The 16,031-nt window shown below is 38.2% G+C and overlaps 1 protein-coding gene across 1 annotated transcript in view; it reads left to right on the top strand.

The window, feature by feature from the left end:
- Positions 1-16,031, top strand: part of MALRD1 (MAM and LDL receptor class A domain containing 1) — a 590,643-nt gene that overhangs the window by 183,960 nt on the left and 390,652 nt on the right. The window contains exon 22 of the mRNA XM_012931979.2: positions 12,077-12,233. Coding sequence (XP_012787433.2) covers positions 12,077-12,233 — 157 coding nt within the window. The remainder of the gene's footprint in view (positions 1-12,076; positions 12,234-16,031) is intronic.

Here is a 16,031-nt window from a genome sequence, read left to right as displayed (position 1 = left end):
TTTTTATTATAAACATAATTTTAGCTTAATATTTGTAGTTACCAAGGATTAGTACACAAGTGAGATTTTTATATTTATATTCATTTAAAATAAATTTACTGAGTTGAACTTAAATGTTTCTGTGTATTTTGGAATACCCCTAAAATTAAAAGTTAAGAATGTCTACATGGGGCTCAGCATAAAAATATAGAATATGGAGTGATAGCACAGGGGATCTCAGTCACAGGTAGGGCATTTGCCTTGCATGCAGCCGACCTGGGTTTGATTCCTCTGCCCCTCTTGGAAAGCCCGGCAAGCTACCAAGAGTATCTCGCCCATCCGGCAGAGCCTGTCAAGCTACCTGTGGCATATTCAATATGCTGAAAACAGTAACAACAAGTCTCAAAATGGAGACGTTATTGGTGCCCGCTCGAGCAAATCAATGAGCAATGGGATGACAGTGACAGTGACAGTAAAATAGGAAAAAGGCCTTATTAGCTCCTATGTTTGTTGTGTATTTACTTAGAAGGCATAAAACAAGAGAGGGAAGAAAACAATTTATATTTGCAGGTAAAGGTTTTTGTTTAAATTGATTCTTTTGTCTTTCACATAACAAAATATATTTATTTTAAGGATGACATGAAAATAGTGCAGTCATGCAAATATCTAAGATTAAGATCATAAATTATTTATGAGTTTGTATGATATTCAAATTAAACTGAGAGAAGGCACAGAGATCGTTTCCACTTAGTAATCCTACCTGGAACAGATCTTTTCTCCTATGTGCTATTTGCATGATCTTATAAAGTCTGTCTTTTAAAACCACACCCATAACACAAAATATCTCATGCCTCAGATATTGAGTTCAGCTATAAGGCTAAAAAGTATTTCACATTCATTGAAAATTAAGTTTCTTTGGGGCTAGAGTGAGAGAGTAGAAGGCAGGGCACTTGTCTTGCTTATGCAGTTGACCCACATTTGACTCCTTACATATCATATGTTAAGCATCACTGTATCACTTGTATCACTTGTCATCCCGTTGTTCATCGATTTGCTTGAGCAGGTGCCAATAACATCTCCATTTATCCCTGTCGAGTGCTAGTACATGTAGCCCAATGGCATCTGCTCAATCCAGGAACACAAAAAGCCTCAAACTATTTGTTCAGGGTCTTGACAAAGAAGTCTGACCATCTCAGAGGTGGGCGGCCAGGCATTCTTTTGACGTTCCATGGAATCCAGTCAGTAACAGCTCTAGTCCAGCGGTCATCTCCAAATTGCGTTATGTGTCTGCTTTTTTGATGCCTTGGCAAACGAGACAGTGTCCCTGATTCTTGATCGTCGACAGAGGTTGAAACTACGGATTCCTTCTCTCACTTGAGTGAAATGTGATGTTCCAAGCATAGCTCTTTCGATTCTTCTTTGGGAAACCCGAATAGCATTCTCATCCTGTTTTTATAGGGCCCAGGTCTCTGAGCCGTATGTTAGTGCAGAAAGAACAGTGGAGTCAAAAAGATGTGTCTGGAGCCAGAGGTTCTTTGTCCTCTTAACCACTTCTTCGATGCTCTTGAAGGCGTTCCACACCGCTCTCTTCCTCCTGCGCAGCTCAGATGCCATGTTGTTCATCATGTTGAGTTCTCAATCTAGGTACACATAACTGCTGCGTTTGGAGGTGTTCGTTCCATTGAGAGTAAATGGAACGTCAGGAACTAGTCTGTTTCTCATGAACATTGTCTTGGTGAGATTCAGCTGTATTCTGACCTTTCCACACTCACGTTCGAAGTTGGCCAGCATTTGTGCTGCTTGGCTAATGTTTGGTGTTATTAGAACGATGTCATCAGCAAAGCAGAGGTGGTGTAGTTGCCGACCGTCTATCTTCACTCCCATTTCTTCCCATTTTAGTTGTCGCATGACATTCTCGAGGGTTGCACTGAAGAGTTTCAGTGAAATGGTTTCGGCCTGCCCTCTCTTTACGTCGATGATCAGTTCCTTGTAGAATGGTGAGATCCTGGTGGTGAATCCATAACACAGCTCATGGAGGATCCCGATGTATTGAGTTTGAACTCCCTGTTTGGCTAGGGCTTCGATGACTGCTTCGGTCTCAACAGAATCAAAGGCCACCTTTAGATCAAACGTTAGACAGAGTAGCATCTTGAACTCTCATGAAACCTCAATGAGCTTGGTCATCGTGTGGTCAAGCTCATGCGGAATCCTTTTCAGAACCCAGCTTTCTTGCATGGCTCTTATGTTATGCATATATTCAAATGTTTCATATATATATATGTCTCAAAGTGTATGTACTGCAAAATGATTACCACAGTGGGGTTAGGTAGCACATCCATCATTAAGGCAGTTTATTGTTTTGTCCAGGTTCCTTATTTTGGCCACATTAGTTGTCCATTATTTCACCCGTCCACCAAATCTTTTCTCTTAATGTGACTTGATTTCATGCCACTGAGTGTTCAATCAGCAGTCCCCAAATCATCCTTGTAAGCTTAGTTGAAAGTCAGCTTTTCTGGAAAATTTTCCCTGATCCTTCTCTCCAGTAAAATCAATCCAAATATTTCTTCCCTATCCTTGTAATACAATCAACATTAATTTATTTATCTTAGTATTTTTTATGCTACCGTAAACATCCCAAGAGATCTTGTGCTGAGTAGCTTGACTATTTTAGTCAATTGGCATCAAGCACAGTTCTGGTCCCAGACCCTGAGTTAAAAAAGGGCACAATAAATGAAAAGAAGATAAGACAACAAAGTTAAAACATTTAATATTTGGATCTAAATATGAGTCCTTAAAAGATAAAGAGAAAATAAAGGAAAACCCATAGGATAATAGTTATAATAATAGAAATGTAGAGATAAATTTATTATATTTTTAAGGTACTACAGATAGAATTTTGATGCTTTTGTTAATTATCTTCTTGCATATGCACAAATATTTTACAAAGGTACACTATTAACTTTGGTCATACTTCACTTGAATTGTATATGTTTTCTTGGCAAAAGGAAGAAAGACATGGAAAGATATCTTAGACTATAATTTCTTTGGGGAAATCAGTAAGTTTAAAATGAAATTTTCTCATATTCTCTTTCAAGTGGAAGTAAAAATGCCAGGGCTTACTTTGTTGTTTCCTTTAAATTAAATGCAAAGTTTTTCACCAAAGATGGTCATACTCTTTTCTAGGATGTCATGAGCTCAGAATAGTGTTCTGGAAAAGCTGTTGGTGAGTTAATTAGAAAATATAGATTTTAAATTAAGTTGTTTTTAAATCTCTACCAGGGACATAACCCAGTAGTAGAACACATACTAACTGTGGAGGCCCAGGCTTAATCTATGGAATCCTGAAACAGGGTTTTATTTATATTATATATTAATACATTATCTAACCTAAGTCCAGTACTTTAATTTTTTATTTACTTTTTATTTTATTTTATTTTATTTTGCCTTTTGGGTCACACCCGGCAATGCTCAGGGGTTCCTCCTGGCTCTGCACTCAGAAATTACTCCTAGAGGTGCTTGGGGGACCATATGGGATGCCGGGGATTGAACCCGGGTCAGCCTTGTGCAAGGCAAATGCCTTCCCCACTGTGCTATCGCTCTGGCCCAAGTACTTTTATTTTTTCACCAAATTTTCAAAAATACAAAAATATAAAAGCCCAATCCTTTCAGTCAGTAAAATCAGCATAGTTCAAAGCCTATGTGAAATGAAAGTACTTGATAAGCTTTTAATGAAATGGAAAAATTTGTTTCTAAACTCTATAGATTAGACCCATTCATGGTTGGTGCTGTTGTCTATGTTTTACAGTACTTGTAACACAAGCTACATCTTTTGTATCCTCAGAATTCTGATTGGTTTTTCTATCACGGAGCAGTGACATTCTAAGTAGCCAATAATGGCAATTGCTAATGAACAAAATCTCTGAAATGCTTTAAAGGTCAGAGAATGATAATTCACTATCACCTTTTACAAGTATACAAGGCATTAAAGTACTGATCTTGAGCACTGATGGCAAAGCACAGGGAGAAATGACCCAGCATGAACTCTTTCATGTATGTGATTATGAGAAGGTTAAGAAATAGAGTCCGTTATCTGTTTTCAGTGAATATTTAAATCCCAAGCCAACTTTCTCTGCATAACACGGTAATTTTAGACATCACAGCTGTGACTTCTTATATGCTCATCGATTTGTTTGAGCGGGCACCAGTAACGTCTCTCATTGAGAGACTTATTGTTATTGTTTTTGGCATATCCAATACGCACGGGTAGCTTGCCAGGCTCTGCTGCGCGGGTCTTATATGCTATTACTAACTTAATCTCTTGTTCAATACATTGTGCTTCCACCCACCCATCCCCATAATGGTGCAAATGTAGAAATGTTTAAAATCTCAAGACAGCATTGCCTTTAATATCTGAAAAGTTGTGTTAGGATGAGCATAATCAAATACAATAATTGATTAAAATCTGGACATAGGGCATTTTCTCAATTGATTTTAGGCCTTGGAAATATTAAAGCAGTAAAAAATTACGTGGAAAACCTTGACCCATTTACATACCTGTGATTGTCTTTTTATTTTATTTTATTTATTTTTTAATGTAGGAATGCTGCTATTTATTTTGCTATTGATTAAGCTGATTGAATTGGGCCTGAAGTCCACATTACATTTTCTTTTTTATTCAGAATGTTAATTTAATTTTATTATTTCATTATTATTTTCCCCCTTTTTATTGATTCACCGTGAGATACAGTTACAAAGCTTTCACGTTTGAGCTTTGGTCATACAGTCATCAAACACCCATTCATTCACCAGTGCACATTTTCCCCAATATTACCCCCTCACCCTCATCCTAACCCTTCCCCTGCCAGACAATTTCCCCCATACCCTCTCTCTACTTTGGTTACATTCAATATTTTGACACCAGTCCCACCACCACTCAAACCTGCCGAAAAGGCAATGCTAGATGATTTGTTTTGTATTGCTTGTTATGGATAGAATATGAAGTCCAGAAAATTCTGTGTCGTTCTCTTCTGGGAGCTTTAGTTTGTAGTCTCTGGGTCTTGACTGATTACATGGTTCCAGAGACAGTTTGTGGGCATGACTGCCAAGCTACTGAAAGCTGGGGATTTGGAGGGTGGAGGCCTAGTCCCGATCCAAGCAGGCTTGGGGATCTCAGTCACAGGCTCCCGCATACCTGGGTTTTCTGCCGGTCTGCTCTAGGGTGAGGCTTGTCCGAGTGTGTAGAAAGTGGCATTGGGCATGGTGGTGGTTGGGTTCTGGAGGTTCAGCTTGGGGCAGGGAGGGAAACTCAATCCCCCACCCCCGAGGTGCCCCAGTATAGATAGCCTGCACTTCTCATTGGGTTCTGGAAGCTGGCGGCCGCTGGGATTTTTAGGGGACAGGCAGAGGGACGATGCCTGCCCCCATCTGAGTCACCCCAGTGAAGTTGGCTTGGGTTAAAGTTCGGAGGCATCTCTGCAACGAGCTACTTGGTTCAGAGATCCTTTTGTGTGTCTTTGGATCATGGCCCTTATTTCCAGCTTTTCCAGAGAAATAAACTATTGGCATATGCGTGTGCCTGCTGGCCCGCATTGCTCTGAGCCACCGGCCCTAACTGTGTCTCTTGATCTCTTTTGAGATTTATGGGTCTCTGAAATAAAGCCAATAAATAAGCTTATATAGCTGAGGTGGTTTGTGGGTGTGGCTCCTACATACCTAACTTTGGTCTGTTTAATGTCTTGGTAAACTTTGCCCAAGTTGTTGGGGTCTGTCTAAAGGCACACCAGCAATTTTGGCGTACCTGGAAGTCTGAAGGCACCATCAGGCTGGTAATGTACTTGCCCCACATGTACAGGTTGACCTGCTGGTGGCACCATACCCCCAGTGATTATCTTTTTAATCCAACAATTCTGTTCCCTATTGACATGCACTGGGTGTAAGTTTATTTCGCACTCTATACTTACCAGCTTGTGGTAATTCTAGATTATAGAATAAATAAAACTATCATATCTCCAAGTAGTTTTTTCTTTTCATTATATGCATTTATTTTAGGAGACAGAGAATTATATCTGACTTGCTTTTGGCTTCCCTTTGGCTTTCAAGTTTTGTAGACCTATGCCCAAATTAACTGGCCAATAAATAGAAAAGGAAGTTTAAATATTATTGTGTATCAATTTTTTAAATCATGGAACTTATAAAAATGGTGATTCTGATAAGATTCAGAGGGTAAAGATTAGAAGGGAATTAGATATATCATTATTTATATACTATTTTAAATTACAAAAGCATGTTCTTTTTCCAAATAACCCAATAAATATAAAGGTTTGATGATCATCTGAATAGACACTTTTCCAAAGAATACAAACAGGTACGTGTTCATCATCACATATTATAAGAGAAATGCAAATCAAGACAGCAATGAGATACCATCTCATGCCAGTAAGTACTTACCATTAAAAAAGAGAGAGAGAAAAGAGCTGGCAGATGTGAGGATAAGGGAACTTTCTTATGTTGTTGGTGGGAATGTAAACTGACTCAGCTTTTATGAAATAGTGTGCAAGTTTCTTAAAATATTAAAAATAGATCTCAAAATTCCACCCCAGATGTCTTTCCAAAGAATATTTTGAAACTAGTTCTAATAATACACATTGTTATGTTCATCGCAATACTATTTACAATAGCCAAAATTTGGAAACCATCCAAGTGCTCAATAACCATTGAGGGCATAAGAAGCTGTGTTATACAAACAGTGGAATGCTACTCAGCTGTTTTGACTTTCTTTATCTGCCCACCTGATCTTGATGATTATAAATAGTGCTGCAATGAACATAAGTATGCATATGTCTTTAAGCACTGACTCAGATCTCTGTTCCATGTGGAAGTTCTAGTTGTAATTTTGTAATAAGTCTCTATACTGTTTTCCACCAAGGCTGAACCAGGTGACAGTCCCATCAAGAGTGAGAGCGTTCCCTTCTCATCACATCTCCACCAGCCCTTATTATTCACAGACTTTTTGATACCAACCATTCAAGTTGGTGTGGAGTGATATCTCATTGTTTTGGGGATTGGCATTCCCCTGGTCAGTGATGGTGAACATCTCTTCATAGGCCTGTTAACCATCTGTATGTCATCTTTGGAATAGTTTCCATTCAGCTCCTATGTGTTCCTTGATGAGGTTGTTGTTTGTTGTTGCTGAGCTATGTTAGTGACTTATGTATCTTGGATATTATCCTTTTGTCAGATGCATGATGCACATATGTTATCTACTATTCAATAGAGCATCCTTTGATTTTAGCCATTGTATCTTACCAGTGCAGAAACGTCTTTGTTTGGTGTATCACAAACCAGTGATTTGTGATTTTGTCTTTACCAACCTAGTTATCTCATTAAAGGCTCTCAGAGTTCTGCCTATGTTTTTCTCAATATGTTTTATGGATTAAGGTCTTTAATCCATTTCCAATGTAATCTTTGTGTATAGTATGAGATAGGAGCTCACTTATATTTTAAATTCCACTTTGAGGTTTTCCTGACCTGCTCTGAATGGTGGTAGCAGACAGGTAAATGAGTCTTTGATGAATGTTTCCCCAGAATTTCATATATCCACTCATAATATTTTGTTCTAAGCCTCCATGGATCTTAATCTCTTCATTGTTTCTTCATTGATTTTGTAGGCAATACAATGCTTGCTAATTTTCCTGTTCTTTTCTTTCTTTCTTTTTTTAATGACTCTTCCTTTATTTAACAAAGAGTTTTCCAGTGAATTTCATACAGTATCAAAGCAAGATCTGTGAGTGCCCCTATACTGATATAGCAGGCTGTGACACCTTTGCTATTAAATTCAGAGTTAATAAGGGATATTCAGGTAATTATATACAATTTCAAGAAGGAATCACAAGTTCAGGGGCCAAAGAATGCCTAGAAATGGGACCATATGCTCTCTTCAAACCTGTACTACCAGTTTGTGACATGTTGTATTTGAAAAGTTGTGTTTCTATAAGTCATCCCACTTTGTTCCCTGGATGAGAAAAGCCCGCCTGGAGGCTGGCAGAGATACGGTGGTATTTTATGGGTAAGAGCACTGTTGGCAGCGGTCTTTAGTGCAATACTCATCCTGGGAGAGGAATCGGTTTCCTTACAAGTACACGCTTGGATAAATCCAACCCACACTTAGACCGGTGTCTGTGTTTTCTTCATTTGTCCATTACGAATCAGATGTACATCAATTACCCCCAGTTACCACATCTCAAACTGGCTCCCACGTGATGTATTTTCACCTTGGGATTGTTCACAGAGTGCAATGTAAGAACAAAAATTGCACTTTTGTCATTTGCATTTCTCAAATTCATCCACTGACTTGTCTCCCTATTCTTGCAGGTGAGATAATTTCTGGGATAGTTTGTCCCCATCCCCCACCCCCAATTATTTCTGTATGTTTCAGTGGTTTGCTTTAGATTTATATATATGACTGAGTTTTCTCAAATTATATTCACTGTCACTGTCACTGTCATCCCGTTGTTCATCAATTTGCTCGAGAGGGTGCCAGTAACACCTCCATTTGTCTCTGTCATGTGTTGATGGCATATTGGCAATCAGGGGAATGAGGACTGTCGTTATTACTGTTTTTGGCATATCGAGTGTGCCACGGGTGAGAAATTAAGCAACATTCTTTTCCAATTGGTTATGAAATAACAATACCAGGGCTTCTGGTTGATGAACTCTTTTAACTTCAGTGTAGCTTTTATCATAGCTACAGTTATAGCCCTTCATTATTAAATTACTACATGGTCTCCAGGTCTATTACTTTATCCCATCTTTCCTTTTGTTTCTTATCTTGGAACATATTATCAGTTTTTCATGTGAAGTTTAGTCAGAATCTATCATTCTGTCACTTCTATGGTCTTTTTATTTCTACATGTATTCTGCTAATTTTAAGCTCAGTTGTTTATGCTATGCTATTTATCAGTAACTTTTACTTTCTCTGGGGTATTTCAAAAGCTGTTAGGAACTCCTGGTGCACCTCCTGAAGATTCCCAACCAAAAGACCCATGGTTAACAGCAAGGTCCCTGCATGGTGCAGTTGATTATTTTTTAATTCTAGTGAATAGAAGTCTATGTTGCTTTTTAATTCCCACATGGCTCCCCAAATTATTCAATATAATCATAGGAAAAAGTCTCTCCACTGCTCTCAAGGATCAAACTTTTTCCTAAGTCAGCTAGTTAAATGTATATACGTTCTTTTCAGATTTATTTCATCCATTTCTCTAGCACATTTGTCTCCTTTTTCTAATGCCACTCTGTCTTAGTAATACGACCCTTTTCATAAATCTTACAAACCTTTGTTCTCCTTCACAATAAAATGGACTATTCTTAGTTCTTTGGATTTCTACATGAGACTTAGAATAAGTTTATTTCTAGGGGGAAAGCTACTAAAATTGTAGCTTTTATAGCAATGATAATTGTATTATCATTGAATTCCCAAATCAATTTGTGAAACACTTGTATGTTTATAAGAATAAATCCTTTAATTCATATACCTGGGTATATGGGAATCAGATTGAGCAGGCCCTAGGAGTCAATGTAACTTATCTCTTCCCGACTGTTACTCTTATGGGGAGACAGTGGAGAAATAGTTGGGGGTTTATAGGCCATATTCAGTATTTATATTATAGCTCAGATCCATTAGAAAGGAGTTCGTGGGCTTTCAGAAGTGGATTTGAGAAATGAATAGAAAGGTAGACAACTCCAAAGCTTGATATTTTATTTATTTTTTTCATTCAATATATACTTTATTTTAATATTAAAGACATAAGATAAGACTAAGGTCACTCTTGAACAAAGGGAAGGTTATGAGAGGACCTGTTTGCTTAAATTTGAAGTTTCCAAGAACATTAAGTGAGCACACGTTGTGCTTGTCTCAGAGGTCTAATAAATCTTTTCACCCCGTTTCTTCAGGCCAAGTTGTCAGAATCTTCTCACTCCCTCCAATCTTCCCATCCCTGCATGCTTAATCATTTCTAATTCTTTCTCTAAACAGTTTTCACAACTTCATTAAAATCGTATGCATTTTTCTGTTCTAGTGTGCCATTTTTTTAAAAAAAAATTTATTTTATTGAATCCCCGTGAAAAAAAATACAAAGCTTTCAGGTTTAAGTCTCAGTCATATAATGATTAAACCCCCATCCCTTCACCAGTGCACATGTTCCACCACCAAGAACCCCAATATACCCCCCTCCCACCCACTCCCCACCTAAGTAGCTAATGATCTTCACTTTGTTCTCTCTATACTTTGAATACATTCAAAATTTTAATAGAGAACTCACTATTATTGTCTGAAAATTTCCCCCAACAATCAGGCCTGCTGAAAAGGCATCATTTAATAATTTCTTTTCATGGCTGAGAATGAAGACTATGAGTTTGCGTGGCCGCTGTTGTGGCCGCACAGTTTAGGATTTCTGATATTTCAGCTCAGTGCACAGTCTAGATGCATTTCTGTAAGAAGCATCTGGGTGCCAAAATGGGTTAGAAGACCTCTCGGATCATAGTCTTTAGGAGCAGAGGGTTTCACATGCAGCAGCTCCAGATCTTATCTCCAAAGCTTGCTATTTTAAGCAACAATTATTTAAGATGGTGGCATTAAAATGAGAGAGGAATAGACAATGCCAACTATTTTAGAAGAATTGGACATTATGGGTGATGTTTAGAGATATTGAGATTACTTTATGGAAAAATAAGCCTTTGGAAAAAAATGTTTTTAATCCAGGGACAGGCCTTAAAGGATTGATGTACGTGCTTTCCATGTGGATCCCCTGATTCAATCCCAAGCAATGCATGGTCCCCTGAGCATTGTCAGGAATGACTTCTAAGCACAGAGACAAGAGTAATCCCCAAGCACTTCTGGGTGTCTGGGTGTGGCCACACGCGCACACACACGCGCACACACACACACACAAATACACACACAGAGGTTTTCAAACTAGATAAGTGAAACACGTGTGAAACTGTATACTTAATTAAAACCATCCTCAGTGTTATTGGTTCTGTACCCATACCCGAATGTTTAAGTTACATGTATTAAAATCTTTGCTCTTCATATCTTTGAGTCCCAGGTATCAATCACAATGCAATCACAAAATCCCGTTAATCACCGATTTCTCAGGCGGGCTCAGTAACCTCTCATTTCGCCCTTTCTCTGAGATCTTAGAAGTCTATCTCGACTTGGCCCTCCCAACGATGTTGCACTGGGGGCGCTTTCAGGGTCAGGGGAATGAGATCCAGCTTGTTACTGGATTTAGCATATGAATACAACATGGGAAGCTTGCAAGGCTGTCCCATGGGGGCAGGAAACTCTCAGAAGATTGCCAACTCTCGGTCCTGAGTCCTAGGTATTAAGAATAAAAGGAATAAAGCTATAAATGCCTAGACATTGGGCCTTAATTCAGATCAATTAAGATGATATAAGTGCTTGTCAAAAATCATCTTCACTTTTATGCCTTATGATTTATTAAGGCAATAATTTCTTCTGTTATCCCAAACTAATGATCTTATTCAACCACAATACATAGCTGCCATTTATTTATGATGTACGATGAACCAAAAGCCAGCAACCATATTACATGTTTTATTTATTTTATTTCTAATTCTAATTGAAAGATATACTTTAAAAAAAAGTTTATTAGTGAATCACCATGGGGTACAGTTACAAACTTAGGAACTTTCATGTTTGTATTTAGTTGACACCCCTCCACCAGTGCCCATTCTCCTCCACCAATGATCCCAGTATCCCTCCCACCACCCCCACCCCCACCACCCCATCCTACCTCTGCATCAGGGCATTCTCTTTTGTTCTCTCTCCTGTTGGATGTTGTAGTTTGCAACAGAGGTATTGAGTGGCCATTATGTTTGGTCTATAGTCTACTTTTGGTACGCAGCTTTCAACCTGAGTGGGTCCTTCCAACATTCTCTACTAGGTGTTCCCTTCTCTGTCTCTGCTTAAAAGATATTCTTTTAGGAAAAGTAAATAATAGCATAGTCAGTGCACATCTTGTTTTATTTTAATATTTGTTTCCCTTTTAATCTGATAAATATATCCTGATTTCCCCAGAAATACTACCGATGGCTGGTACTTGTATGCGGATAGCTCAAATGGAAAGTTTGGTGATGTGGCTGACATCTTCACCCCTGTTATTTCAAGGACAGGGCCAGAATGTACATTGGTCTTCTGGACTTATATGAATGGTGCCACAGTTGGCTCTCTCCAGGTATGACATAGGCAATTGCATTTTCTGAATTTTCTTTATAAGCATTCACACCATATAGTGTAGTATCATTCAATTTTAATCTGCTAATGGAGGACAATTATTATCTCATTAGTTCCAAATGAGAGGCTTTAGCTAAATTAAATCTGAAAGGCTAACTATATGTGTAACTACATGTGTATCTTATATACTATATAGTGCCATAACATATTTGATATAAAGTTTATAATTATTGTTTGTACTCTAAGTTTAAAATTTTCATATAATAGGGTTGTATACATGACATGTTTCATACAGATTTTAGTGTCAGCAATCTGAAAACATAAACAAATTAATTTACACTCTGGTGATATTTGAGAGAGCATTTTTGTCTATCATGTTAGAGTTGCTCCATGTTTTAGTTTTCTTCTTAAAAATAATTTTAGCATGTTTTCCTTTGCAGCCAAAGAGATATTTCAGATTCATCTTATTTTGATCCTGTTCCATTCCTGGAATTAACTTTCTCCATGGGGACCTGGTTTCTTTCAGAGGACAAAGATAAACAGGCAAAAAGGGGAGGTTCTGGAATCTTAATGTAGAGCCAGACTTCTCATATTGGACATGACTTTTATAATCTTTAAAGTTTGTCTATAGTATGTATAGACACATTCACAGACAAGAAGCCAACTCCATTTATATAGTTTTATAGTTTATGTGATATTTTCCAGAAAGCTTTGTCTAAGAAATAAGCTCCCCAAATACAGAACTGTGTACCTTGAGCATATTTAGCTAGAATTGCTGATAAATGCAACTATGACTAAAGATTCCCCATTCTCAGCTGCCATGTATTCTTTTATGGAGAAATCTATATTTAAAACAATTGTAAAAATGTCAAAGTTGGATCATCTGCTTTTTTAAAGTTTTAATAAAGGCAGTAATGTAAAGACTGACTGCTTAATCACTTCTTTCCCAGTAATTTTGTTATATTTTAATATTAGATATTGAAATCCAAATTTTTATTTTATAAGATTTTCCAGACCCTAATAAATGTTTATTTTCCCAAACATTAGACAAAAGTATCTTATTTCAAAAATACTGTTAATATTTAAAGTTGGAAATGTTGAACTCATGTGTTAGTTTTAGAAGAGTTGTATCTTTTCTTATAGGTGAGTCTTATTACTAGGTTAAAAATCATACATATTTATATATACTTATTTATGTGTGGATGTTTAATAATGGATTGCTTTAACAATTTGCCATTTGATCTACATTGACTTTCCAAAATGACTTTTTCCAAACATTGGAACATACTGCAGGACTTGCATCATAAAACAAAAAATGAGAATTTTTAATGAATCTATTTTGTGGTTTAGATGATCTGATAGAAGCTTCTGCTTTTTACAGAATTAGATTTCTATAAACAAATGAAAATCATTTAAAAATGAAAAAATGTATTGGGAAAGAAAGAGGGAAAAATGTATATCTTCCCTATTCTTTCTTGTTCTCTTCAATGACTCTCTGATTTTGGAAAGGTTGATTGCGCCACACTCAGTGATGCTCACTTAAAGATTGCTCCTGGAGGTGCTCAGGTGACCATATGTGGTACTGGGGATTGAATCTGGGTCGGTCACTTGCAAGGCATGCACTTGACCTGCTGTACATCGCTCTGGCCCCAAAAAGAAGGTTTCATCTTTTAAAAAACTCATCGCTATGAGCAAAGGTGTGGGGGGTGGAGTTGGGTCCCGTCTGTCTGTGCTTGGGGCTTGCTTCAGGCTTAGTTCTCTCCTAAGATGGCTTCTTTTGCCTATTTCTGGAAAAAGGAGCCTGATAATTTTTCCTGCTAACACAATCTGAATTTTCCTGCTGTATGGGCGAGAACCGGTTTCTTTCAATGTTACTGGGTAGGAAGTTTTCACAGAATGGGCTAAATTAGGTGGGATCCCACTGCAGCCAGACTGTCCCCAGTGGACAGGAGAGGATATGAGCCAATTCTTTTTTCATTTTTTTTAAGCTGTCATTTTGATGGAACCTTTTTTTAAAAAAAAATTTCAGCATTATGGTTCACCATACTGTTAATGGTAACACTGTAGCATTGTCACTGTCATCCCGTTGTTCATCGATTTGCTCGAGCAGGCACCAGTAACGTCTCCATCTTGAGACTTGTTACTGTTTTTGGCACATCGAATACAACATGGGTAGCTTGGCAGGCTCTGCCGTGTGGGCGGGATACTCTCGGTAGACTGCTGGGCTCTCTGAGAGCCATGGAGGAATTGAACCCTGGTCTGCCGTGTGCAAGGCAAACTCCCTACCCGCTGTGCTATCACTCCAGTCCTACTGTTAATATTAACCGTTTTATTTCATTCATAACACAGTCTCTCACCACACCCTGCCCCAGACTCTCCCCTCCTCTCACACTTCCCAGTGTCTCCTACTTATCCTAATCCTCCCCACCCCTCCCCTGCAATAGTTTCCTACCAAAGACCAATCTCAGCTTCTGCTGCCTTAGGGTATTTGAAAGCATTTCAGGAAGGACCTGTGATTTTCATTCAGATACATGATGAATATATTTAATATAAATAATTGTCACTGCTGTCAAATGTTAAAACGATTTTGTAGTTAAGAGGTCTTAATTAAATGATACCTAGATACGTTTGGACTTGTTTGACAGATATCCCAGCATACCTTTATTACACAAATCTGTGAGGTTCCCTTGGGGCACAGGGCTGTACAGGAAACAGTGACATCTAATGAAAAATGGTGCAGCATTCTTTCAAAGTATGCATGTTGATATTGAATTTTTAAAAAGTCACTGGGAAAAATTAGATGTACTTAAAATATTTCAAGACCAATAATTCCAATTCTATCTACCCAGGGAACATAAGAACACTAATCTAAAAAGATATATGTGTATTTACAGTAATCAAGATTTGGAAATAACCCAATGGTAGATGAGTAGCACTGTAGCACTGTCATCCCATTGTTCATCAATTTGCCTGAGCGGGCACTAGTAATGTCTCCATTGTGAGACTTGTTGTTACTGTTTTTGGCATATCGAATACACCATGGGTAGCTTGCCAGGCTCTTCTGTGCAGGCGGGATGATTTCGGCAGCTTGCCGGGCTCCCCGAGAGGGACGGAGGAATCGAACCCAGGTCGGCCGCATGCAGTCCCTTCTGCAGCTGTATCATTGCAATTAAGTTCAAGAATTCTGACTTCGGTGATTATGTCTTGTTAATAGTAGATGAGTACACAAAGACATTTGGTATATACACAATGAGATATCATTGAGCTATATACATTAGAAAAAAGACAAAATTTTGTCTTTTACTATAATATGAATGGAACTAGAAGGTATCATAGTGGGTGAAATAAGTCAGAAGGAGGGAGACAGATGTTACATGTTTTCATTAATATGTGGCATACAAAGTAATAGTAAGGGAATAGACAGTGAATGTCCTATGTGAACAAATCATTACACTAACCATGGAACTGAGTTAATTAGGCCGGGAGTGGTTACAAGAATTGGGGTGTCCAGTGTTGGAGAGATGTTGCTGCTTGGGTAGTGGCATGATACGTAACACTAGCTCCTAAATCACAGACATTTACAGTCCTGAAAACCTATGTCACCTCAACAAAATGTTTAGAAATGATAACAAGGGTACTAGTCAAGGGTACTAATCAGATGGTATCACACAAAAATCCCTGAGTATGATCCCCAACACTGCATGTCACCTGAACACTGGGCCATACCCACACTGCTGGAAGCAGCCACAGGGCCCTGGACAACCCCAGGAGTGACCTCGATAAGATATCAAGGCAGTAT

This window comes from Sorex araneus, chromosome 9 (assembly GCF_027595985.1).
Source record: "Sorex araneus isolate mSorAra2 chromosome 9, mSorAra2.pri, whole genome shotgun sequence".
Lineage (NCBI taxonomy): Eukaryota > Metazoa > Chordata > Mammalia > Eulipotyphla > Soricidae > Sorex > Sorex araneus.
The sequence above is the reverse complement of the archived record's forward strand: the minus strand, read 5'-3'. Positions and strand labels throughout refer to the sequence as shown.